This window comes from Nannobrachium achirus, assembly GCF_963921795.1.
Source record: "Nannobrachium achirus genome assembly, chromosome: 22".
NCBI classification, from domain to species: Eukaryota; Metazoa; Chordata; class Actinopteri; order Myctophiformes; family Myctophidae; genus Nannobrachium; species Nannobrachium achirus.
Window position 1 is genome coordinate 11,115,696 of NC_137829.1, and position 27,130 is coordinate 11,142,825.

General features: G+C 40.7%; 3 protein-coding genes across 4 annotated transcripts in view; 2 read left to right on the forward strand and 1 right to left on the reverse strand.

Annotated features, from left to right (window-relative positions):
* LOC308308230 (amyloid-beta A4 protein-like) overlaps positions 1–8,645 on the forward strand; it is a 19,146-nt gene extending 10,501 nt beyond the window's left edge. For both annotated transcript variants that reach the window (XM_080753594.1, XM_080753595.1), the window contains 8 exons: positions 586–714; positions 1,327–1,426; positions 1,681–1,748; positions 4,372–4,516; positions 5,337–5,390; positions 5,780–5,871; positions 6,012–6,158; positions 6,366–8,645. In XM_080753594.1, coding sequence (XP_080609720.1) covers positions 586–714; positions 1,327–1,426; positions 1,681–1,748; positions 4,372–4,516; positions 5,337–5,390; positions 5,780–5,871; positions 6,012–6,158; positions 6,366–6,467 — 837 coding nt within the window. In that variant the 3' untranslated portion in view covers positions 6,468–8,645. The remainder of the gene's footprint in view (positions 1–585; positions 715–1,326; positions 1,427–1,680; positions 1,749–4,371; positions 4,517–5,336; positions 5,391–5,779; positions 5,872–6,011; positions 6,159–6,365) is intronic.
* A 736-nt stretch (positions 8,646–9,381) lies between these two features.
* gabpa (GA binding protein transcription factor subunit alpha) lies at positions 9,382–15,608 on the reverse strand. The gene is made up of 10 exons (XM_080753001.1): positions 15,251–15,608; positions 13,704–13,806; positions 13,444–13,588; positions 12,898–12,982; positions 12,566–12,790; positions 12,176–12,370; positions 12,013–12,069; positions 11,237–11,356; positions 10,480–10,672; positions 9,382–10,122 (listed from the first exon to the last, which is right to left on the reverse strand). Exons 2-10 carry the CDS (start codon positions 13,778–13,780, stop codon positions 9,900–9,902), a joined length of 1,320 nt encoding a protein of 439 aa, XP_080609127.1. The 5' UTR covers positions 13,781–13,806; positions 15,251–15,608; the 3' UTR covers positions 9,382–9,899.
* A 2,350-nt stretch (positions 15,609–17,958) lies between these two features.
* On the forward strand, positions 17,959–27,114 carry u2af1 (U2 small nuclear RNA auxiliary factor 1). The gene is made up of 8 exons (XM_080753271.1): positions 17,959–18,008; positions 19,099–19,186; positions 22,170–22,236; positions 23,262–23,311; positions 25,526–25,624; positions 25,743–25,876; positions 26,577–26,669; positions 26,758–27,114. Exons 1-8 carry the CDS (start codon positions 17,965–17,967, stop codon positions 26,954–26,956), a joined length of 774 nt encoding a protein of 257 aa, XP_080609397.1. The 5' UTR covers positions 17,959–17,964; the 3' UTR covers positions 26,957–27,114.
* The last annotated feature ends 16 nt before the right edge of the window (positions 27,115–27,130 follow it).

Consider the following 27,130-nt stretch of genomic DNA (forward strand, 5'->3'; position numbering starts at 1 on the left):
CTCTAAAATGACATATTAAACATTGGCCAAATTGTCAAATATTATAGTCAGTAATTGTGAAAATAGCCGATCTACATGCGAGGCGTTGTGAGCATTGTGAGCATTTTCACAATAGAACCATGTTATACAAAATGTAATGCCTCAACTCACTGGGGGGTCCCCAGTTAAAATATGATTATTTTGGGGGTCGCAGCCTGAAAAGGTTCAGAACCACTGGTTTACATGAAGCCACTATGGTTTCACAATTTGGGCCATGTCAGTTTATCAGAGGCACACAATAAGAGATAAATATTACACACACATTCCTCTGATTGCCGAGCTGTTAGCATACATAGGCAGGGTTATTTTCTATCACTGAAGCTGAATAATTACGAATTCGTTTTGGTGTAAAAGCACACGTCAAAGTATGATTTTGATAAACACCCTGTAAGTAATAAGTGGCAGTGATGATACCTTGAGCAGTTGTCTAATTCATGGCTGAAGTCAATCCTTTGTTCCTTCTTTGACTTATTGTGTTGTTTAGTGACTAAATTGTTACAACACGCAGTCAGTGTGATATAACCTATATGCCTTTCCTACAACCAGCCTCGCCAGGTGTTGAGTCTGTTGAAGAAGTACGTACGTGCTGAGCAGAAGGATAGGCAGCACACCCTGAAACATTATGAGCATGTCCGCACCGTGGACCCCAAGAAAGCTGCACAGATCCGACCCCAGGTAGTCTTAAATCACTCGCACACACACACACACACACACACACACACACACACACACACACACACACACACACACACACACACTACAACATTTAACTGTAATACCTCCTTAAAGCTCTTGTGGTCACAAAGGGTTTTAAGTGCCTTAGAGACGGAGTGCGGTTGCCGCGGGCTTTCTCTCATGGATCAGCGTGGAACGCACACTTTCGGCCCGCAATCGCGTGCACGGACGAGCGCGTGCGTGAAAATTTCACGGGACTGTGCCCGTCTGCCTCTCCGCTCCTCAACTTCTCCATGCGTCGCAAATAATCACCCGCCTCTCATTGAAAATGAATTACTAGGGCGCATGAATTACTGTGGTCTTTTAGAGTGCACTAGGTAAAACCCAATTAATGCTGGAGAATTCTCAGAGTTATATAGGCCTATGTCGTAATATTTAATGTGTCGTTGGTTCCCCAAAGAACCTATGTGCTGTATGTAGGAGAGCCCAATTAGAGTTGGTATACCTAAATCAAGTGCTGTTTAGCCTGTGTTCTTTCTTCACCTGCCTTCTCTGCATTCAATACAGTTTCTAAAGGAATTGTAACTGAAATGAACTTTTTACGGCCATCAGGTTCTGACCCACCTGCGTGTGATTGACGAGAGGATGAACCAATCACTGGGGCTGCTCTACAAGGTGCCTGGTGTTGCCAGTGAGATCCAGGACCAAGTCTGTGAGTTTGAGTTTTTTTAATACCTAATGCATAAATACGCCTGCGCTACTTTATGGAGGACTAAAGCCTGCCCTACACTATAATGAAGATTTTGTTGCATGTCTGAATTGTATCGTATGCCTTGCTGGTAGTAGTAGTACTCTAGAGTCAGAATCGTAAATCTGGACATCATCAAGCTTGCATTTTCCTCTCCAGCTTAAATTCATTCTACACCCTTCTCCCCCTCCCTCTCTCCTCTCTCTCTCTCACTCTAGCTGCTCTGATGCAGAGGGTTCAGTCTGAGCTGTCTCAGCAAGTCTCCTCCCTGCAGAGCGATGGGAGGGTGAGTTGAGTTGCACCCACTCTCATATGCACTCTCGCTCTCTGTCTCTCCCCTCATACAAACTGCACTCTCTCTCTCTCTGAGACATAAATAGAACCATCTCTCTCTGTCAAGGTAACACTGGAGAGAGAAGCATACAGCACGAGCATGTGCTCACTTGCGCCTCACATGGGGAAATAATGAATTACATGAAATAGAGATCTACACCGTTATCTCAAAATGTACGGTAACTGTGCCCTAGTAGAAAATATTAAATCAACTACAAAAAACGTGTGATTACGAACATAAACATTTTACCCAACATAAAATGTAATGGTGGTGCTCATAATGCTATTCTTGGGAAGATGGTGTCGTGGAGATGTGGATGGCTGGCCGCCACGCTACCTTTGCAACTTTTTGCAGTCTTTGTAGCCACATTAGGTATACATAGTGTAAGATGTACACACACATACAGTATGACAGGCAAACGCTACTGAACATCAGAACGACGATCGGTTACCATTCTCCGAAGTTCTCTGTGGTTCCCCCGCCGGAGATTGTTGCCGACGCGTCTTCCATTGTCCTGCCACTGATAGCAACACCAACGAGGCGGAAAAGGAGACGCTGCTACCGGGGAAAGCTAGATGGAGTCCTTGTCTGGATAAAAAGACGCGCTGACAAGCCACCGCTGCCGCCCATTCTGCTGTTCTATGTTCAGTCCTTTCGGAGCTACGATAATCCATTTGAGCCATGTTAACATCAGAGACATGGCTGGACGATCCTCGAGAAGAACCACCTGGATTTTCCATCTTTTGCCGACAGGTCGTATGCAATGATACGCCAATCATGGTGCAGGAATGTAAAGCCTCTGAAATCTCTGAAAGTACACCATTACTACGACCAATATACTGTATCTGCCAAGAGAATTCAGTGCAATTATACTATCAGTAGTCTACACATCTATCCCGTGCAAATGAACAGGCCGCACTAAAGGAATTGTATGGGACAATAATGACTTGGAGTCTACTTATCCCTGGTGGCTGCTTCATTCAGGTTGGAGATTTCAGTCTATGGAGTCGCAGTAGAGAGAGTCTGTGAGTTCAAATTCCTTGGCACACACATTGATGATGACCTTAAGTGGGACACCACTCATGTAGTGAAAAAGGCACAACAACGCTTGTACTGCTTACGGTGCCTGAAGAAGTTCAGGGTCAGCCCCCGTATCCTGAGGTCCTTCTACAACTGCACCATCGAGAGCATCCTGACGGGTGGAATCATCGCATTGTATGGGAGCTGCACTGTTCTTTAGCAGAAGGCTACAACCTCACGTGTCACAAGTTGACGCATTGTGAACTTGTAGATCGGCCATTTCTTAGTATAGAGGGATAAAAGGTGCTTGCCTAGTATAGACCCCTGGGGCAGGGCCGTGCAGAGAGAACTGAGGGGCAGGTGCTCAAAGAAAAGGGCACATATACTGTATGCGAGCGACGATTTTTAGGGTGTTCTTTTTGGGGGGGTATGTTGCCCCATTTCACACCAGAAATGTAGTGCATTGGATGTCTTATTATGCTAATGGTGCAAGATCAATGTCCTACAAAAACTTGGCTCATGTCATTGGGCAATAAAATAAGCAATTCATGGTAAAACATTCGAACAGGTTGACAGCTTCAGATACTGTATCTTGGACTCCCTTTGGACAATAAACTTAGGTTTGATCAACACATTACATCTATTCATAAACGTTTTCAGCAAATACTTCATGTAATTCGTAAGTTAAGATCACTATCTGTTGCCCCCCATCTTCTGTTATTCCGTAAGTTAAGATCACTATCTGTTGCCCCCCATCTTCTGTTATTTCTATACAAAAGCATTATTCAACCTGTTCTGTTGTATTTCTCCGCATGTTTCTTCACTATACTGTCCATGCCAAACAGAAACAAACTTTACAGTATTACTTGTATTGCTTCCAAGATCATCAGACTTCCCACACCCACATTTGCTGATATGAACAATAAGACCATCACACGCTTAGCTCTCTCAATTATAAATGACACTGATCATCCTCTGCATCGCTACTTTGACCTCTTGCCATCTGGGCGAAGATACAGATCCTTGAAGTAGCACAAGGTTCGGTTCAGCAGGAGTTTTGTCCCCTCAGCCATTGCTGCACTAAACAATCTGCCTCGCTAAGAGGGTTTTCTGTGCACAGTGGGGTCCTGAATGATGACCTGTCTTTGTGATATGTTTGTGTGGTGTTATATGGTTATGTGTTGTTTCTTTGTTTGATCAGACTTGTGAAGACAAATTTCCCTTTGGGGAAAGATTATTATTCATTAATGCTGCTTGCACTGACAGATCATAAACGCAGGTGTGTGCAGCATGATGTCCAATGCACACGCGTAACGAGCACACACCATACCTCGTTCATGGTCAGCCATTTGTACAATAAATGGTGGGGTAGTGTACTACTTTGCATTTTTTGTTGCAAAAGGGCACTTTGAGGCAAAAGGGAAGGTGCAAGCCCCCGTGCAGGGGGGGGGGGGGGCACATGCCTGCTCTGGGGGACCCCGGTCGACTAAGTATGTGGGTACATTAACACTGTGTACTACACATACACAAAGTAATATGTATGTGGTCGTTCCAGGCGGACAGCAGAGTGAGTTATGGTAACGACGCCCTGATGCCAGATCAGACCTACAGCTCTGCTCCAATGGAACCTGGCTTTGACCTTGACCGACTGGGCTTTATCCACCCAGAGAGCTTCAACCAGCCCAACACAGAGAACCACGGTAAAACACAAATACACACAATAGACTCGTACACAGTAAAATCCTCAGTGTTCATTTAACTCAGAGGGCCCTATTTTGCACAGTTTCTTATGCCTTATGACTGATCTTATAACACATTGTTTTTTACAAATGTTTAAAAAAACTGAAAATAGACGATCTACAGTGACATGTTGTGAGACTGTAGTTTGTAGATTTGACTATTTTCAATATTTTAAAATGAAAATGAAATAAAAAGGGCAACCTGGGAAATCAACATTGCGAGATTCAGTTGACTTGCCCCCAGCAGTCAGAGCAGGGAGATCAAAGAATACTGCTTGTTTTTTAAGCCTAATGTTCATGCAAAGGAAATGTTCTCACATACACTTTGTTCAGATGTGTGACTTTGTTCAGATGCATGTGCGTTGGACAGTGACAACAAGAAATCATGAAAGAAAAAGTATTTCTTGAACAAAAATCCTGCACACTGCTCTTGCTCAGCAGTCAATCTGTCAATTTGAATAATAACTGCTGCTACGCAAGAGCAGTGTGTGGGATTTTTGTTCATGTTATTCTTTTTTCATGATTGCTTCAGAAGCCTAATGTTTGAAAGATGTATTTTTTAAATCATTCAAATCTGTCTGGTTGGTTATCAACACATTGTGAGGTGTGAAAAACTGATAATATATATATTATTACTGCTTGATATGGTCTATAAGTAATTGAGAGGTTGTCATCATCAGGGATTTTAGATCACAAGGAACACCAGGTATACAAGATTTCTCTTTGGGATGACACTTTCTCTTTGGGATGACTGTTTTGCATATATTTGTCATTGCTGCAGTGGAGCCTGTTGATGCTCGTCCAGTGCCAGACAGAGGCCTCCCCACACGACCTGGTGTGTATGTGATGTGCACGTATGATTGTGTGTGGTCTATTTAGTAGTTTATCTGACATCTATCTGACAAACACTTATCCCTTATTAAACAACAATGTATATAACATTTACGTCTTCTTTTTACATAATGGGGATGGTATCACAGTAAAAAAATGAACAAACATGAAACCATGACGGGCTCCTTTTAAAGAAAAATATGTATTGCGCCCATAAAGTGCTGTGACGTTTGCTGCATTTATGTCATTGACTGTATATAAATTATGCATGCTAAAAGACTACTATAGTGTTTTAGCTCTCATACATCTTAACCTCTATAGTGCTGTGTGTTTGTGCTTGTGTTCAGCTTTTGACCTTGTATTTTCTCTCTATTCCTCCAAATGTGTGTTCAGTATCTGCTCTCAAGCCAGAGGAGATGCCAGAAGTGCGGATGGAGACAGAGGAGAGACAAAGTGCTGGCTATGAAGTTCACCATCAAAAACTGGTATTAAAACCCATCACTTATTCTATTTAATTGTTATTACTTTGCCTTAACGTTACCGTGGCCTTGCTGAAGTGGGACAGAATCACTCATTCGTTTCAGTTTTCATGTTTAAGTGTCGGGTTTGTTGTTTTGATTCACAGGTGTTCTTCGCAGAGGACGTAGGGTCCAACAAGGGCGCCATCATCGGACTGATGGTCGGAGGAGTGGTCATTGCGACTGTCATTGTCATCACCCTGGTGATGTTGAGGAAGAAACAGTACACCTCCATCCACCATGGAGTCATTGAGGTAAAGGAGAGCACTTCTAAACCTGGGGGAAGTGTGTGTGAGATCATATACTACTGTTGAAGGTTGTGGATATTTATAAGAGTGCTTGAATTACAGCAGCACAACTATAAAGAAAAACTATTCTATTCCTTCCTGTGACTCTTTGTAGTACAGGGCAGGGAATATGGACGTTTCTGTGTTGCTAACCCTTATGTTCTGTGTTGGTAGGTGGATGCTGCAGTGACACCAGAGGAGCGCCATCTGTCCAAGATGCAGCAGAACGGCTATGAGAACCCCACCTACAAATTCTTTGAGCAGATGCAGAACTAAGAAGCTGCTCATAATCAAATGTTTCTTTTGGCTTACTCCCATGGTCACTATCCTGCTTGTTGCCGCTGTTCCATCCTGGTTCCCTGCCATTTCCCCTTCCAGCTCACCTCTTAACTGTTTATTGCCTGTAGTACTGATGGCAACAAATAGGCGCAGTAGTATTTTACAGGCAGATTTTCATCCTGTTTGAAGGCATGGTTAACTTGGTGGATGTGTTGAAAGGAAATGGCATGGAACATAAGTGGAACGCCTTCTTAAGCCTCTATCCCTCGATTGTAAAGTGCAGCACTTCAACATCCATACATCGGCAATTTGGACAGACAAGGGCACCCTGTTTCACCTGCACAAGTGCACATTTAAGCCAATCAAAGAAGATAATGCCATAGTGTTTGTACAGAGAAGCCAACAACACCATATCTACTATTTATATCAAGTCATTTATTGAGAGTACAGACATCCCCCTACAGTACTGCACTCAAACTTCAAAGGTAAACCACAAAGCCTGCAAAGCCCCACTATTTCAATATTCCCTTACTTGCTCATTGGTCCAGCTCTGTCCCTCCATCTCTCCATTCCCGCTCCCGTACTCTCAGATGACAGCTGTGCTGTGTTTGGTGACATAACAAGCTCTTTAGAGCTGGCGATGGGAGGAGGGGCTCTCTGAGCGCCTCTCTGCAGGATTAAATAATGCCCCAAGCGTTTCAGGTTTGTTTTTTCAAAAAAGGAGAAAAAGCTGAAAAAAATGCATATAGTATATCTACACATCATCAGAATATGTAAAAGTTGAAAAATATTGAATGTTTTGTTTTCTTATTCTTTTTTTTTTAAAGATTTTGTGTAATGTATTGAATTTAAGACAGAGATTAGCTGTAAGTACATGTAGTGCATGGCAATATTGATGACAGATACAGTATTCTGTACATTGAGGTTCTCAGCTTCATTGTGAGACTGGTCCTCACCGTACTAGACGTTTTAGCAGGATTGTACATTTCTAGTGTCTTCTTTGTGATCTTGTGATATGAAGAAGGAAAAAAAGAGTATTTAGAATCTGGTCTGCTTTGTTGTCACACAGAGACGTGCTTTAACTGAATCTCTTTGCTCTTTAAGTTCGTCTCCATGACTCACTCTGTGTTCGCTGCATGGGCAGAATGCTCTTATCTATATGTAATATAATATTATGAAGTGTGATAGTGTCCGAAAGGAAGTCAGTTGTGTTACTGTTTGCGTTCTATGCACTCCGAATTTCATTTAGAAAGTCTGAAGATGTTCCATTTCTATGTTTTTTTTATGACATTGCCATTGCGTTTTTCCTCCAATCATTCCAGAATTAACATTCCACTTTCCTTCTTCCCTGTAAATATTTGGATCATTTACATTCCAGATGCAAATAGGTCATTTTCAAATTTCCATCTCTCATTTGGTTTTTGTGTTCTCCTCAATCCTGGTTCGAATATTCTGATCCCCCATTTCTCCCCGTCTCCTCTGGTTTAACTGCGTCAGCAGCACTGTGCAGTGCAGCATCCTGGAGGCAGTTCAATAATTTGATTAGGAGATGGGATTTACAGTATGTCTTAGCTTAGAGAGATTATAATGTGTCAAACCAACATTCTCTGCCCTGGCCCTTCCCCTTTACACTAAATACACATTCCCTTCTCCATGTCGCACAAACACATTCTATTTTTCTATATTTCTTAGGTTGTTTATACATGTACAGTGTCTGTTTGTGGTGGATATCCCTTGCTTGCCTATTTGTTGTTGTCTCTTCTTTCCAAGTCTCAGGCCTTTTGTGTTAAAAATGGAGGCTAAACACTAATGTCACTTGTAGGCCAGTATTTGGACATCATGTAGGGTTAATTCAAGCATCCCCACCATATGTGAGCAGTGTATTGAGACAAGACATTTCCTTCTCCCCAGAATAGCCAGATACCGCCTCCAATAAACATGAATGTGACATGCATATTGTGCAATTATGATACAGGCACCTCACTCATCACCTTCACACCCTTTCCACTTACATGTACATACACAACAAGACACTAACTGAAGCTCTTAATCAGGTGAATGTTTCAATTTTGTGTGGATTCTCATTCTGGGTATCCTTTGGAGGCTAGTATTTTTTTTTCTTCTCCAGTGACTTTTCTCCCTGCATAGCTAAATGAACCATTTGCTTAGACATGAGAAAAGCTTTTGACACTCACTATCCCATGAATAAAATTTTGAATGTACATATAACCGTCTGGCTCTGTACTTTTTTGTCTCTGTCAGGGCGAGGCTATGTTTTTCACCCCGTCTCTCCGTCCATCTGTAAACAGCTAATCTCCAGCACAGTTTACCCTATCTACAAGGAGAGCACCTCTGCCCCAAATCTTTCACATCTGCCTGTTATAGCGCCACTAAGAGGCTGATTTGTGCAATTTCTTTTTTAATGAGGAGCATTATCGCATATTGCTATAGGCATGTGATCAACACGGATCAGTCCGATTTTTCATATTCCAATCCTGATTAAGTTTAGAGTTCTGAATGTGTGCACCTCTTAAAGGAGTTCACCCCCAAAATGACTTTTCCTATTAAATACTCACACCATGGAGAATTTAGTTCAATATAATTCTTTCACAAGACAACATTTTGATTAGGGTAAATTTACCCCCATTGATTCCGGATGGGAACCCAAATGGAGCCAAATGCATTTGGGTCCCCATCCGGAATCAACGAGGGTACATTTATTGTAATCAAATTGTCTTAGGAATGCAACAAAAAACTAAAATTAACTCAAGTCAACTCCATGGTGTGAGTAATCAGTAGAAACAATTTCATTTTGAGGTGAACTACTCCTTTAAGCTAGTAAGCTAATGTAAAATGTTGAATGAATAGAATCCTAGACATTAAGAAAAATGCTTTCCACTTTATTCCCCCTGGTGGACAAAAAGGGTCCACAATATAGGGAAAGACGCTAAATAAAAATACAAAAACAGATCCTCTATGAATGGAAAATATGAAAATACACTTGCCCATGTGGCTATCAAAATCATGGAGTACCGGTATATACAATGGAAACAAAGCTAAGCTACAGACGAGGAACATATGATGCAGAGCTCAAAGTTGGGTTGTCGATCACATTCAAACATCCAGACACACGTACAATAGTGAGGTTTTGCTTCTCAAACATCTCACGTCACATGCATTCTCTCTCCTGAACAAGATTCTCTCCTTGGTTAAAAAAAAAGAAAAAGAAAAAAAGAAAGAATAAAAGAACAGAAAAGCAACTTATAGGCGCTCTCCGCTTGCCTCAGCCCCACTCTTCAAAGTTGTCAATCCACTCTTCTCAAGGATCAGAGATCATTGCCTTACAGGAACGAGTCCACCAATTTCTAATGAGTGAGTGACGGCAACCTATGCCCAGAGCAGTCAAAAAAGCGCTGTGCCCTGCTTCCTTCAACTGTCCTTGTCCATTGCAGTGGTGGACAGCGTCACTGTAGTGATGGGCTGACCCAGCCCATGCAGTTGCATCCGAGCCAGCTTCTTCTGTTCACACTCTGTCACCAAAGTGTTGAGCTCTGCAGCACTGTAGCCAATCAGAGTCCTCAGGTCACACACAAACTTGTACACAAAGCGCTTGCCTTGTACCTTGCTGATCATGTCGCCGTCATAGTAATATCTAGGCAAGAATAAAAAATAACAATTACCACATGTACAAAGCATGTTAAATTTGCCACAAATACTCTGGTATGGAGTCTCCATTTATTATACTTTTTATTAAATAGTAATAGTAATACCTAGGCAAGAATATAAAAATACAATTACCACATATACAAAGCATGTTAAATTTGCCACATACTTTTTATTAAATAGAAAACGTATAGGTTTTATACAGTATATCAAAACAAATGCATGAATATGAGAACTGGTAGTATATTGATAATGTAGAAAAAGATTATTTGAGGAAACGTTAAGCCAATGGTCAATTTCTTAGCACAAAGATAAAGATAGAAAACAAAAACAAAATTACACAAACCTGAGGGCTCTGCTGAGTTTCTCGTAATTCATGGTGGGCTTGTTCTTACGCTGGCCCCATTTCTGAGCCACAAGTTCAGGCTGGTTGAGTTTGAACTCCCCTTCCTCACCCACCCAGGAGATACAGTCTCTTGCATCCTTGTCCGTCAGCAGCTCCAGCAGAAACTGCCATAGCTGGATTTGACCATTGTTACCTAGTAACGATGAAAGATATTTAGTATGTATATGAGAAATATCTACTGGCATTTCATCCCTAGAGTTGCGTCACTTTGCTGAAACATTTGCGTTATTTAGCATTAGGCGGGGAAAAAAGAACCAAACTGGTTCAACCCCGGTGTAAAAGTGGCCTATGGAGAGTTCAGAAACCTGCCTACCAGTGACATCATCAGTGGACAGGTTTGGTAATTTCAAACAAGATTTATTTATTTTTTCAATGCAAAAACAATGGCTTCTATTATAGCATGGCAACTTTCCAAGAACAGAAAGCCTGCCGTTTCTATTAGCTTCTTGGATTCCCAAACGATGATGTCACTGGTAAGGTGGGTTTCTGAACTGTTCACAGCCCTCCTCTGAGACACAGACCAAGTACAACAAAATGTTACCATTATTATAATTAGCATCAGTTGAGTAAAATTGATATTTGAAGTGGTCCTTTAAGACTGCACACACAAACAGATACCTAAACACACTACGCAAAAGTTTGAACGTTTAAGCTTTCTGCCAGAATGACACTCTCTCACAAACACACACGCGCGTACCTGTGCGGTTGCCAGGTGAGCTGCGCTCCTCACCACCAGCGATGCGGGGAGTTCTGGGGGCACGGTTCTGCTTCAACACCTTTATGGAAGGTGTCACTGGGGCTGGGATTATCTGCACAGCTGGAGCCACATACAGAACCAATGCAGATTTGCAGATGTATAGTATTTTAACATTCAAAACAATTTGTAGTACATTTCTGGATCAGTATTTGTTCAATAATTTCCAATCAGAGCAAATCATTCAACAGCAATGCAGTGTTCATTTTTACAGCAAATTCTGATTTAATCTTAGACTTTTGGATAACACACATTTGGTTTTAGTCTTAGCCATAGTCTTCTGAAATTGTTTAGTCTAGTCTAGTCTTAGTTGACTAAATATCAAAATCTTAGTCTTTCAGTCTTTGTCTTAATGCAGTGTTAATTTTGACAGCAAAGATTTAGTCTTAGTCTTTTGAGTAACACCATTTAGTCTTAGCCTTCTGAAATTGTTTAGTCTAGTAGAAGTCTTTTAGTCAATAAAATTAACACTGCATCAATGTCTTTATCTTCATAACACAAGTTTGACTAGACTGTCTCTGTCAGTATGTAATTAGCTTGTTCAAAATAATGAATTAGGCTATCCGTTTTAAGCTTTAATCTGGCTCCTTTTCACATCAGAAACAGACCAAAATAAATAAATAAAATACCCCACAAATGTGCATATAAAGGGTTACTATGAATCTTATCATATCAACCAATTCCATTTTTAAGCAAGGACATCTTGGGAAGGGCCTTACGTTGATCAATGGTGACAGTGCCATCCTGTCCAACCTGGTCCTGGCTGGCCAACACATCTGAAATAAAGACAAAAGGATTAAGTCAAAGTCCATCAAATTCACCTTGACCAAGTTCACCTTCCTTGAGGCCCATTTAAAAACCCAACCAACCCTTCCAACTTACATTTGCGTAGAAGTTCAAGGTGGCTCCAGAGTATCTCTCCATTGGGTACTTTTTGAAGGAATTCGTCCTGGCTGAATGAGCAGAGGTCTCTGCCGGGGATGTGAATGCCCCCTACCTCCATCTCGTCAATATTGAACTCCTTCATGACCCACACAGCCCAGTGGATCACCTGGTCAGCTGACCACAGAACTGGGTCTGAAGAAGGATAAAAACATAAATTCACACTTGAATACAAAACATTCAGAGCAGATCTTTATCTCTCATTACGGTATATTTCTCACTGTAAACTACACGCAGTAAAAATCCTCTGAATTAATTTAACCCTGTGTATACATTTTAGTACACTCAAATAAACGAACAATGTGCAATATTCCTGCGAGGGCTCCTTACCATATGGTATTCCTAGGCGGACCTGCTCCTTGCGGTAGCCTTCTAGGGCTGCGGCCCAGCGTGTGACCTGCTCCGAAGTGTCGTCTGTCAGGGCAGAGCGCTCCACCGCAATGAGCTGTCCCTCCTCCATCAAAGTCCCCTCCTCCCCCGCTGCATCTGGATCGATCACCACCTCCACCGTCTCCACTGGCTTCACGATTTCCAGGATGTTCAACTTCTCCTCACCTGGGCAAGAAGAGAAGGATACAGGAGTGGTTTTACACGTTTCAAATCTGAGGTTACAGGGCAGCTTGCATGTTTCCCTGTATCATTATTAAAAAGCAAATCTATACCTGGTTTGGTTATGATTTGCAGGCTGAGTTGCACAGTGCCATCGGTCTTCACTCCCTGATCAAAGAGGCTGTGATCGGGATGCAACTAAAAAAAAGAGGAAAAGGTGAAAAGAATGAATGGATGTACATATAAACCTGAAGTTCAATGTCACTTCAATCACTCCAAGAACTTACAATATGGAATTCACATGGCGTTTTACTGATCTGACAAATCAAAGCTTTTCTTCAAAACACTGCCAAGCATAAGAATTATCTCATACAACTGCAATTTTATGGCAATACAATGTCAATTAAATAGCTTACTAGAAGGAACTAGCAATCATCCATAAGGGTGCAGTCACATTGAACTTTAATTGTGCCTATAAGGCGGATTCTTTCAATGCTTAACAATGGGAACCAAACTTTCTTTTTTGAAGAAATCTGCAAATAACAACAAACTGCTTGGTTCCCATTGAAAATCATTGGCAGTTTGTTGTGACCACATCCTTACACAAGAAAAAAGTTGTAACACCAAGGGAAAACTGTCTTCTGGCAGATATTCCCTACCTGAATATCTTGTAGGCAGATCTCGTATGCATCCAGTGACACCTGTATACGAGGCTCTAGGAGTTTCTTCAAGTTGCCGATTGGCTCATTGATGTCAATATCTTGCTGGATCAAGTCTGAAGCAGTGAAGGTATGTTCTTCAACACTAAGTGGGAAATGATAGGAAGGAATGTATGAATTTAGAGAGGAAAAGGTTGCCATCAAATAATAGGAATCCTGCATGGACTGTAATATGCATGTTCTAATCTCATAATGCTCACCCTTCCTCCAGGCACTCCTGTTTGTCCTGGCCATCAATCTCAATCTCTATCATTTCTTCTGTCTCGCTTTTAGACATTTTCTTTTAGTTGCCTAAGAGGCACGCTGTTGTAGAAAGGTGAAAATGTTAAATATTTAATTATCATGGAGACAATAATCAATCATAGGGGACAAAACTGAACCAATGTATCGATGTGTTTATTGATAGAATTATATTAGGAAATGCTCATTTTGTGGTAATGCAATAACACATTTTAAACTACACCTTTATTCACCTACTATCTCTGCATTACTTGGGTGGCCTGTACATATATGACTATGCAGAGAGAGTAGTCTACTGAGAATGAGAAATTAGAATTCCGACCTGGAATGCCTTTGACACATCTCAAAGATGCTGTGGATTACAGAAAACTAACTTGCATGCAAAAAACTATTGATATTACTGAATGTTTGTGTACCAATTAAAACTTTTTCTTTTAAACATAGTCCGCATATATAGGCCTATATATATATATATATATATATATATATATATATATATATATATATATATATATATATATATATATATATACGTATATGCATATGCTTTTATATATATATATATATATATATATATATATATATATAGAGACACACACACACACACACACACACACAGAGAGAGAGAGGTATATAAAATGTGTGTGATGTTACTAAAATGATCAAAACTACTGTACTGTGGGTTCCAAAACAAAAAGCATTCTTGAATGGTTTGGGTTGTGTAATAACAGTGTAGTACAAAGCCGTTTGAAATCGAAGGGCCGCTTCAGCCTCGACTCATCATTGGCCGTCTGGGACAGTTTACAGTGTGCTTCAAGTGCTAACGTTAGCCAACTCGAGGGCGAGGCTTCGCTCACGTCTAAAGGCCAAATGCTAGGCCATTAATGTACAAAAACTGTAAACAGGGGAAGACTTAACAACCTCCGTGTAGTCAGAAATATTGAAATGTGCTGCTATAATAGTTGGGCAGATTACACGTGTCGCTTGGTTGTGTCTGGTCCTCCACCAAGCCGAGACACCGAGCTCCACTTTTGTCGGAGCCCGAGCACAACCCGCCGTCGCCCGCAACGGCCGTCGCTCCCCGGGTGTACCAAACAACACTTAAAATAATCGTTCGAACACATCGCGCTGTACATTTACGTGGATTCGAACAAAAACACAGCCCAACTTTGAATGTAGAAAACTTTTTTGAAACGGAAATGGAATAAACGGAAACAAAACAGCATAGGGCAAATGGAAAGGAGCCGGAAATCCTGGCTAGGTTTACAGCGTTATTAAGACTTCCGAGAGCGGGCGCGACGAAACACCAGGGCACGTTGTCGCTGTAAAAATGCACAGCTCGTGGCTGTGTGGGTTCGTTTCGGTATTTAACATTTGACAAACATCCAAAGCGTCGTGAATCGTAACTGCACCGGTAAGAAGGATTAAGAAGAAACGCGACATTTTCTCGGCATTTGGAAGCCGTACATACGACCTGTTGTTGTTGTCCAGGGCAGCAGCTACCTACCTCTCCCCCACTCTGGAGCCGAGATCTCAAACAGGGACAACTTCTTTAATGTTTGCAAGTTAACAAACTACGTAGATTGGCTCGGATATTTCGTTGAACCCCGGGTGTTTTTTTTTTAAATTAAATTTATAACGAGACGACGGGAAAGATCCCCGTCTGTGGCAGGCAGTCAGCGCTAGCTTAGCCTCGTTTGTGTTGTGGCTAATGTTGTTCGGTAGGCGGCCTCTCTTCCAGCAGAATAGATTGTGGGTTGGCTGGAGCTCTAACGGCAGAGCGGGAAGAGTGCGTCTCTGAACCTGGATAGAATGCTACACACTCGCTCCCCCCTGAAATTATGTACAGTATTGCTGAAGCCTTGGAAACTGCCAGGTTATCATACCTTCTCAGATAATAATGCCCCAAATTGGTCTTATCATATATTCCAGTGTTAGGAAAACAGCCCTAGTAATAGCCAGGCCAGTCCAACACATTCGTGCAAGTTTTGGTCATCACACGGGGGAGGGGGAGGAGACTGAACCAGGCAGAATTATGTGGAAAATGGTCCGAAAATGCTGTCAAGTTTTATTTTATTTTCTGTAGTCCTGAAACTTATTCGACAATTATGTATGAACTTTTTTTTTTTTTTTTCTAAATAAAAATAAACCTTTTTAATAGAAACCTGTCCGATTTGGTTGGTGGCCTTTTCATTCAACGTTTGTATTATACATGTTTGTGATGTGTACAGATGTGGTTGCTTTGCTAAATAGAATTGCCTTTATTGATATGGACTGTGACATAGGCTTTGTTTTTTAATGTTTGGGAGCAGGGGCCGTCCTTTTTCCAGAATCCAGATGCTATGAACAGATCAACAGTGAACTGATACACAAGTTCAAGTTTACCTCTCTCTTTCTCTCTGACTGTTTCACTGTTTTTTTTAAATTCCATATATCATTCACAGCATAAAACCAGTTTACCTCTCTCTTTCTCTGACTGTTTCACTGTTTTTTTTTTATTCCATATATCATTCACAGCATAAAACCACATTTTGTAAAGAAGCCCTCTGGGCCATTTGTTATGCTTTAGCTCCATTTTATAATCGTACCACTGTAGTATTTGCAAACTACTTGTAAATAGTACACAATTTGTTTAAGTATTCAATCAAACAAGAGAGGACTACTTGTTCTAGTAGCCTCTAACAGTCTAACAGTAAAACACAAATACTTGATCATATACTATAATGCTAGGCATACTTTATTTACACCTGAATATTTATGTCAAACTTTACCACATTGGTTCTCAAAGTGGTGTCCGGGTCCACCAAATGGACCCTTTTGTGTCTGTAACTCAAAGAGTACAAATGGAACCATGGGTCCAGGGCAGAAATTTCAGGGAGGCCATGAAGTCCTAGCATAGCACAGCTAATCAATCCACCCATGTTAAAACAAGGTATACTGCAGTTAGTTAGCTGCATTAGTATATAGTCTGGCTAATGAAGTCTATATGGCCGTCATTGCCCCTCAGTTTGGCCTTGTGCCCCTCCAAAACATTGCATGCCCTGAGGCCACAGTGGCCTTAATGCCCCAGCATCAGCTGACTGTACCACTTTCTCCTCTGTCTCTTTCTTGTCACCAGTGTCTTGCTGAGTCCCCATTTTTAAACCAATCCAGTATCTTTGATTTGTGTAGTAGGGCTACTAGGGCTGAGCATGCATCAGATTGTAAATATCGATTTATTTACAGTGATGTTACTAGGTTTTTAATGTAACCACAGGTGGTCATTCAAATGGGTCCCAGAAAAGTTTTATGAGTCCTCAATACAATGTTTTCGAGCGCTGTGAGCTTGTAGATCGTCTATTTTCAAAATGTTTGCCTATTTCTTATATTTATTTTACAATTTGGCTAATGTTTGAACTTAGAACTACTAAAACATGTGCCCCTAATGAATTCGGGCATGCGTCGGACGTCGGTGGAATCAAAACATTGACGTTTCTATTGCCTTTCTACGTGGATTCTATTTGTGTTAACGTAGGGTAAAGTAGGATGCTTTCACCCATGAACAATGGTGGTGTCTGTGGAATTTTAAAATGTTTTTCTTTTACCGCGACCCGGTAAATTATTTTAACATGGACTCCAATGGAGGCGCATCCCCGGGACCCCAGGACCATGACATGAATGAGTCCCTGGGCGACTTGAATGAGTTTTTGATGCGGGATGTGCACGTAATGACATCACTGTATTTCACAACAGATATTCTACATATTAAATGTAATCCTTATATTCAATTAATTATTTCAATGGACTAACATCTTGTTTTATTTGATGGCCTTCCTGCCCTGGCATTTGGCCTTTGTGCCCTTAAAAAATGGACAACCTCAAAGGCCAAGTGGCCCCTAAACTGATGAAATTCCAGGCCTGCATGGGTCCATTTGGCTCCATTTGTACACTCAAATTAACATTCTTTTTTCAATATAAATTGAGGTCTCAGAGGGGGTCCTTGAAATTAAAATGGTTGAGAATCACTGCTAGAGCCTACACATTTTCTCTGGTTACCCATTTTCTCTAATGGGGGTCCCTGGCATATCTTTTCAAATGGGGGTCCGCGGGCTGATAAGTGCCAATTTGGGGGTCCTTGACTTGAAAAACTTTGAGAACCACTGCTTTACCATGCGTAAACAATTGCTCTTACTTTGAAAATATCAAGCCGGAAGCGCCTATTGTATTGTAGCTCGATCCAAGATGGCGGAATACTTGGCGTCCATTTTCGGCACTGAGAAAGATAAGTGAGTAATTTGAGTTATAACTTTAATATTGTGCGCATTTCTTCAGCCGTTTGTACCTTTCTTTCCTCTGGGTGGTATCATGTATAATCTTAATGCAAGAACTGGTCAGTTGGATCAAAGTTAAGACTAGCGTTCGGACATTAGCTGATGCTACAACTACTCGCTAATGCTAACGCAACGTTACATCTTAATTAATGTGTTTGCTTTCATTGGTATTATCGCCTCATAGCTGTGTTAAAAAGTAAAGTAAAAGTTAAGAGATTGAAGTATATTTAGTACAGTATGCCTAGGCCCTAAGTGAAATTAACCATGAGCAAACATAATGGTGGGAATTAGCAGTCACGTTTTTTTCCCCTTCCCTCTAACAATCGAATGAATGAAGACAACTGGCAACTAAACCGCCTCAATTTACCAGTGGTGGAAAAAAGTACTATTTGTTTTAATATTATTTAAGTAAAAGTATCAATAGCCTACTGCAATGTAGAACTTGTCTGTTTCAAGTAGAAGTCCTGAATTATACATTTAATTGAGTAAAGGTACAAAGGTATTGGTATAAAAATTTTTTACTTAAAGTACCAAAGTAGAAATGACTCATTATGCAGAATGTCCCATTTCAGTTTTCAAATGTATAAAATGTCTAAAAATCCTTTGAAAATAGCAGATCTACAAGCTCACAATGCGTCCCATCGCGCCGCATTGTGAGCTTGTAGGTCTATTTTCAAATGGCCAAAATGTATATGGGCAGGGCTAATTTATGTTTTTGAATAATAATCAAAACCTACAAAGTAATTAACGTACTAGTAGAGTAAAAGTACAGTATTTGTCTCTCAGATTTAGTGGAGTTGAAGTAAAAGTACTGGAAATACAAATACCTCAAAATTATATATAAGTACTGTACTTGAGTAAATGTACTTAGTTACTTCCCACCACTGCAATTTTCCACCCTCAAGTGGTTGGGTCAGTGTCGTGAGCTTTTGCCTGTCATATAAAGACCTTGAAATGGAATCTGTTAGACAATCATACAGTCATTACCCGAAGAACATGAATTACTGTACCTCCCTCATTTCACCATTGTCTTGTTATTCCAAAGGGTGAACTGCTCCTTTTATTTTAAAATTGGTGCCTGTCGACATGGAGACCGCTGCTCGAGATTGCACAACAAGCCCACTTTCAGCCAGGTGAGTTACTAGTACTGAAATATATTGCAAACTAAGAATTTAATATTATAATACTTACATGGCACTCCATGTAAGATGTCAAATCAAAGCTCTACATACTTTTTTTTACTTAGTAGGCTACATAGGCTACATTGTGTGTATTATTCAGTTTTATAATACGTTTTGAGTTTTATTTTCCATAATGCATTTCTCTCCATCTTTTAATATTTTAATTATTTTGGCATAATTCACACTGACTTATGTTGTGGATAGAATACATTTTCATTTCGTGTGAACAGACTTGTAATGATGCTGCCTAAATCTAAAATTTAATTTTAAGGACATGTTGATGCTCAGGTTGTTCCATCGGCTGTCCGTCAGTCAGTCCGTCCGTCACGTCACGTCACTTTCCGTCACTTTCCGTCACTTCACACTTTTGCCCCTACTCTTATCTCTGCCACGGTTGGCCCTGTCGAAGCCAAACTTTGCACACACTCCTTGGATGGCAAATCACAACCTCTGCCCCTGATTTCTCACATGGCCCTCTTTTAGCGCCACCATCAGGCTGATTTTTGCAAAACATATTTTTGGACACTGCTCCTACAGATTTTGCCCTAAAATCATTCAAAGCGGTACACAGTATCTCTAAAGTCTGTCCCATTTCCCATATTCCCTCCTGATTGGCTACGATTGCCTTCTAAAGTTTGTGTATGCGACGTGACGGTCGCTTACCTCCCGATTAGGCAGTCTTACTGGTTTTAATGACTTTCAATGTGATAATCAAGAAGTTGCTAATTACTGATTTGTAGATAGCATTTCTTAGCTAAGCTTTGCAACTGTTGTATTTTGTGGTCCAGCCTAATCAATAGTAGAGCTTGACCCATGTTTATTTTATTTTTTGCCAATACCAGTTTTGTTTGTAAAAATAATTAGTATATGTGTATACTCACTTTTAGCATGGATCCCTCAATTTCGTTTGTGACAAGGTGTGCAGCTTGAGCTGTATAGCTATCTAATATACAGGTTCAGCATGCAGAAGTGTGAATGACATAAAAGTTGCTCTGTCAAACTATGTCACACACCTTTTACTAGGTTAGACAAATATGCGCTTAATGGCTCGATTGGCCAACTTTTTATGGCTTTAATCAATAGTTCTTTCACAGTTAGGGGTTGTATATAAATTGTATGTGGGTATTACACACACACACACACACACACACACACACACACACACACACACACACTTAATACTTGTAAAATGGATGTATGGATTTTAAAATAGATTTTTTTATATAGGATGTCTTTATATGGGGTGTCTGTAATCATTCAGATAACCAAATGTTGGGAGAATATTTGCCAGATATTTTCATATTTTGTCCTGCTCATCTTAAAGTGTCTGCAAACCTTGATTGAGCCTCATGCTCCTTGCCCTTTATTCAGGCATAAGATCTAATCGTACTGGAAGAGGAATGATGAACTTCAAAGACCGAAGTAACCCCCCAAACGTGTTTCCACCAGTCAAGCACTGGCAACCTCCACATTTATTTTGGTGTCCTTTTCTTCTTTCAAAGTCCAGTCATTTTTCCGCCCCAACTTACTACCAGCTTCTAGGTCCAAGAAGCCTCTTCCTAAGGTCGTCTGGGTCAGAGAACGCCCTCCTCCACTCCCATCACTACCAGGTTCCTTTAGGTCCTGGATTTTGTTTATGATAAACTTTAATCCTCAAAGTCTGCATTTGTAGTTCTAGGGGAGGATAATACGTAATTTTTTTATAAATATATATCTTTATTCTTCCTTCTGCAGACCATCTTGATACAAAACATCTACCGTAAACCCCAAAACAGTGAACAGACGGCCGACGGCTCCCACTGTAAGTGCCTCTGCTCCAGTCCTCTTTCAACCCTCCAGGTTTTCATTCTAGCTGAATCCTGCTTCTTTCACTTTTTTTTAAGTTCTGCGTCTAATCACAGATGCAGTGCTCTGGAGGGTTGCTCTCAGTACTGGTAGCAAGGGGTGCTAAAAGCGGGAAATATTTATACTAGTAGTAGTGATTGATGGCAAGGTGCAGGTTGGCAAAAAAAAAAAGCTTTACGCAAACATTTTTGAAAAAAAAAAAGAAGAATTTAGGGAGTGGTGCTCCTCAATTAACTCATTGTTTGCTAAGGCCCGAGTTTCCCGAGTTAATCCCGATGTCTTTGCGTGACGAGTTTCCAGTGTTAAGATTAATTCGATTTGCTTAAAAACACTCCAAAATCGGATCGCCAATCCACAGGGCCTAAGTGCCCCAAAGATCGTGCTTCCGGTTGTGGACCGGAAGTGGAACCGGATCTGCATTTTTTCCCCCGCCCCGAACAACATGTTTCTCTGTGACCGCTTCGTTTACTTCCTTTTTAAACAACACTAGCTCAGCAACGCTAGCATGGATTAAGATGGGGTCTCTACCATCTGCTATAGATTTATTACATACTTTGGAAAATGAGTACCCCTCTTATAACATTTTGCCTGACGTGTGTTTTGTGTCCCTACAATACCATATTAATGGTTATCTTGTGTTGTCATGTTGTCTTTCTCGGTTGAAAATCTCAGAGTGGAACATTTACATACATTACATACAGTACATTTTCATATTTTAGAATTATTTTCACGACATGCAAAAACATGTGTGTCAGCGTAGCAAGGTCCTACTGTAGGTTTGATCCAGTGTATGAGTACCATGGCTTGGGTTACTAAGTTGTGTTGTGTGGTAAGTACTGAGGTGTTAGTAGCTTTAACTTGCTCTCCACCTCAGCAATCTAATTCAGAGAGAAATTTCATTATATTTTGGTCTCATTTTACATTCTGAGATTTTCACTTGTGCTTTCTAATCTTTGCATTTGCAGCAGCCCGGACCAGTGCAGTGGAGGATGATAATGAATTGTATTTATTTTTAGAAATTAGCCTGTTTATGTAAAATCTTAAATCCTGCATAAAACCAAACCTCACTAATGTACATTTTGTATTTCAGACGATTGCCCTCTTGAACATTTACCGTAACCCTCAAAACAGTGCCCAGTCTGCTGATGGTTTGAACTGTAAGTTTTGTACCCCTTAACAGTGATCGTGACTCTTTTCAAGCACCCACCTTTCTCTTTATCCGACATCATCCCAAAAATATGAAAGGGTAATTCTGGGTTTATAGACTGCAATATCATATTTCAGTTAGTGTTAAATGATAAGCAACCCTACCCCACCTAATTCTGTGTTTCTGAATAGTTTAGATCAACATTTATGTAATGAGCAACTCTCTTCTACTTCTTAAAATGCTTCCTCATGATGTTTACAACTACCTTCTGGAGATCTGAATGATTTTTGTGACGCTGAATTACATTTTCCTACTGTACACCCACCCACAGTGGGAAATGTAATGTTAGTTTCATATTGTACTTGTGGGGTAATGCTTTACTTCTCCTGGAGACACTCCAGATAAATATTACTGAAAGTCTATCACTGGGACAGAGTTAGACATTTAACAAAACTTTCTATGATATAAATGGTTGAGATGTGGTCAGTGATAGAAGATAGATGCTGACTTTTTAAAGGTTAAGTCTAATCAAAAGTTCTTTTGGTACTATATAAATGTGCATCTGGACCTGTTGCGAAGATGGTTTTTAATTAACTTGGTCTTAATTTAGATGGAAGCCGTTGGTCTTTTGGGGGATACTAATCTTGACCATTACAGTAGGTCAAAATTTGTGTCAGATCCTCTGTCTTAGTGTGACATTTGACACAATCTATTTGTCTCAGAAGAGCAGGGAGACGAAATACAACCACCCCAATTGTATAACTTATATTGTATTAACATACTCTACAGATTGAACAAAATTACATTTTATTCATTAACAAAAAGATACATAGTGCCGCCTTTAAACTGCTGTTAATATTTTACTGAAGTTGAGACTTTGACTAGTTAACTAAATGGTTTGACATCAAATTATCTCGTAAGTACTGTCAAACGTTTACTGCAGTCCAGAGCGTCTTTATGTAACAATTAACCAGCATTGAGAAACTGGCAGTCTTTAGCTATATTTAGTGTGTAATTCTCTACTATTGCCACTAGGTGCTGTCAGTGATGTGGAGATGCAGGAGCACTATGATGAGTTCTTTGAGGTGAGTTTCTGCCAACTATAGAGTGCTACAGGAAGTGAGTTTGCAATGGATCCCCCTGCCAGATTTCCAAAGCCTTTGTGGTCTATTGCAGAGTAGTAGAGTCCATAATTTAGTTTTTGTTTTGTTTTCAAGAGCGGTCATAAAATGGCTGTTTTTAAAGGTAGATGGGAACCATCCAGTCTTCAGAGTGGTTGAAAATCCATAGATAAGCAGGTCCTAGACGCAAGTAGAATAATTTAGCATATTTACTACTTAACGCAACAGATCTTGAAATATAGAAATTCTGATGATAATACTGGAGTGTCAACATTCCTAGAGTTTGCCATAGGTTTGAGGATGTAACACCCGTAACGCTTTTATTTAATCTCAGAAAAACAATCACATTTTAAGAGTTTTACTGCGAAGGCTAGTAGTGGAATATGAAAAAGATTTGATGTATATATGTTGCGGGTTGGATATCCACCCTTTAATCTACTTTTAGTCCTAACCAAGGGTTGGTAAATTAATATTCAAATGTGGAAAAAACTAATGTCCGATTTAGTTTTTATTTGGCAGGTACAATATAAAAAACAACGTATCAAGATTAAAAAAAAATAAAAAAATATATATAGTTACTTTTCTTTTTCCCAATGGAAGAGCTGCTCATGTCATATCCCATATAAAATGTATATTTTTGTTAGTTTTATAACTTGATACATTGTTTTATGTGTTGTCCCTGTCAAATATACATATATATTTAAAAAATCTAATTAATAAAAAGATTCGAATATATTCAATATTCGGGCAAATTTTTAAGACCAATATTCAAAGTAATTTCTGAGGATTTAACAACCCTAGTCCTAACCCTATTGAAATATATATAGATCAGCAAAGAGAGGTGTGACCTGGCATGACTTCAGGACCTCCTGGAAGGGGGGAGGAAGCCAGCAAGGTTCACATCAGGTCCCTACCCAGAGTAAAAGCACAGCGTGAGAGACATAGCAGGTCACTTGTTTATGTAAACAGCCCTAGTCCTAACACTGATGAAATACATATTGATCAGCAAAGAGAGTTGTGCTGTCAAGCCAGCAAGGTTCACATCAGGTCCCTACCCAGAGTGAGAGACGTAGCAGGGTCACTTGTTCCTGTTAACAAGGATGATGTAATTATTGGTCTGTTGAGAAGCCGGATGGTGGTTTCCATACAGCCAGCCTGCTGTTGTCAGCCAAGTCTGCTGCTGCTCTTTGTATACACCTCAGACCCCAGGACTGCTACAACAAAATAAAGTCACAAAAGCCTGCATGAAGATATAACAATTTGCAGAGGAAGTAAAAAAAACATTAAGATCAAACCTCAGCCCCCAGCGCCCGACCCCCACGCCCGACTCTGTGGGCGCTCGGGGCGTGTTCTCTCCTCTGCGTCATCAGCGCCCACACCCTAGGTGGGGTTGGCGAAGGGGCCTTTTTGTGTGGAGTTTACATGTTCTCCCTGTGTCTCCTAGGGTAGATACCCTCACAAAAACATGCAGTAATCCTGGTCTCTATAATGCCTCCCCCTGGCCAGCCGGGGCACCTGATGGAGGGGAAAGGAACAGGTTGGAATAACGAGTTCCTTCCACGCGCTACGTCAAAACCGGGGAAATCCCCCCTGTCAGGTGAAAAGAAGCAACTTGGACTACTCATGCATAGAAGGAAGCATGAGGTCAGTCCGTTGTCTCCCCAGGCGCAGCAGAGGAAGAGCAGAGCCCAGGATTACAGCTTAGGCAATTGGCACTGGGTGAACAAATGGGTTGCAAAATTATGGGATAAAAATTATGAAAAAAAAGATCAAACCTCCTCTCATAGGATCATGTTAGATGGACTGCCGCACTAAATTGCTAAATACAGTTTAGATAGCGTTTTTAATGATATAGACCGATGTCAGGTCATTTTCGACTTGGCATCCTATCGCACATCAAAGCTATACACTTCGATGTGCGAAAGGATACATATTATAGATTTTTTGATAGTTTTAGATGTTATTGAATAGGTTCCTGGTCTACCTAAGTTTTTTTAGATTACTATTTCTATGCATTTGATGTATTAATGTACCTGTATTGTTATAATAGTAGGGATGAGCTGTCATTATAAATCGCTCTGGATTAAGAGCATCTGCTAAATGCCTAAATTGTAAATATATATTACGTCACTGTTGCAACACTATTTTCCTTTCTCTCTGTATCCTCTGCTGCTCTAGGAGGTCTTCACAGAAATGGAAGAAAAATATGGAGAGGTGGAGGAAATGAACGTGTGCGATAACCTCGGAGACCACCTGGTTGGGAACGTGTATGTGAAGGTTGGTTTTCGTGTATGTGTGCGTTTGACGCGCATACACACACACATTTACCACTGCCATGCTTTTCTGCATTGACAACACCGATATGCATAATTTGCCTCTTACTCCTTTTTTACAGTTCCGCCGTGAGGAGGATGCAGAGAAGGCAGTGATGGACCTAAATAACCGGTGGTTCAATGCACAAGCCGTCCATGCCGAACTGTCTCCGGTCACAGACTTCAGAGAAGCCTGTTGTCGTCAGTATGAGATGGGGTCAGTACTGCAGTGTACAATTAAGCAATATTACACAAGAGGGTGTGGTCAACGTGATTATTGTACTGCCTGCGTTGGGCTTGTGCTCGTAGGCAGCGCAGAAAGTACAATCACTTAACCCACACCCTCGAGTATAATATTGCGATTATACAACTGTTGCCCTTTAAAAAAAGAAAGAAAAAAGAAAAACATTTCAACTTCATTTCATTCTATTTAAGATATTCATTAGGAATTTGTAATTTTTTAATGCCACATTTAGCTACTATGTCCCTTAACTTCACATGAAAACCGCTAGCATAGTGTGGGGGGAGGGGAGCGCTCCAGCTCTTTTGCGACCAGCGCAACTGATATCTTTGTTTGATTAGACCTGTGTGGTAGTGCTCGTTATTCACACGGGTAGAGAGCTATTTTAACCGGAACTGCCAGTTGTATAATCTGCAAAAATCATTAACTCTTGGAGTTGATTTTACTGTCCAGATTGAGATACATCTTTACTAGAAATTCGATTTTTATTGCATTTCAAATCACTTTGGGAATGTGGTTCAAATCTGATTTCACAAAAATCACTTCCCAATAGGTTATTTTTATTTTTTTATGTCCAGACTTCCAGTAGTCCAAATGTTAAATGTGTCAGTCGCTCTGCACATAGCCTTCTGCCTTTTCCTTGTGGCCTTAAACTGAGATGCTCTTTTGTCACCAGAGAGTGCACCCGCGGTGGCTTCTGTAACTTCATGCACCTGAAACCCATATCCCGTGAACTTAGGAGAGATCTCTATGGACGCAGGAGGAAGAGGTACAGAAATACTGATTCTGAAACCATTTATTTGTGCTCAAAACATTTTAAAGCTGTTTCATGACGCGTCCCTTCTCCTCCTCCTCAGCGGCAGACATACCGGCGGTGGCGGTAGGTCTCGGTCTCGTTCCAGAGAGAGGCGTTCTCGCTCAAGGGACAGGCCGAGAGGTGGAGGTGGCGGAGGTGGAGGTGGAGGTGGAGGTGGCGGAGGTGGAGGTGGAGGCGGAGGTGGCCGTGACCGTGAGAGACGCCGCTCAAGAGACCGGGAGCGTTCAGGAAGGTTCTGAACTGGAGACGAGGCCAAAAGCCCTCCCCACACCTTATACATCTACCCCTGTATTCAACCGCAGCCTGTTTTTATTATGTTCTCCCAGTTAAACTCCAGCCTAATGGAAAGGTGTCATGAATGACCAAAATGTGACAAATTTGTTTTTCTTTTATTGATTTCTTTTTGTGTGTGA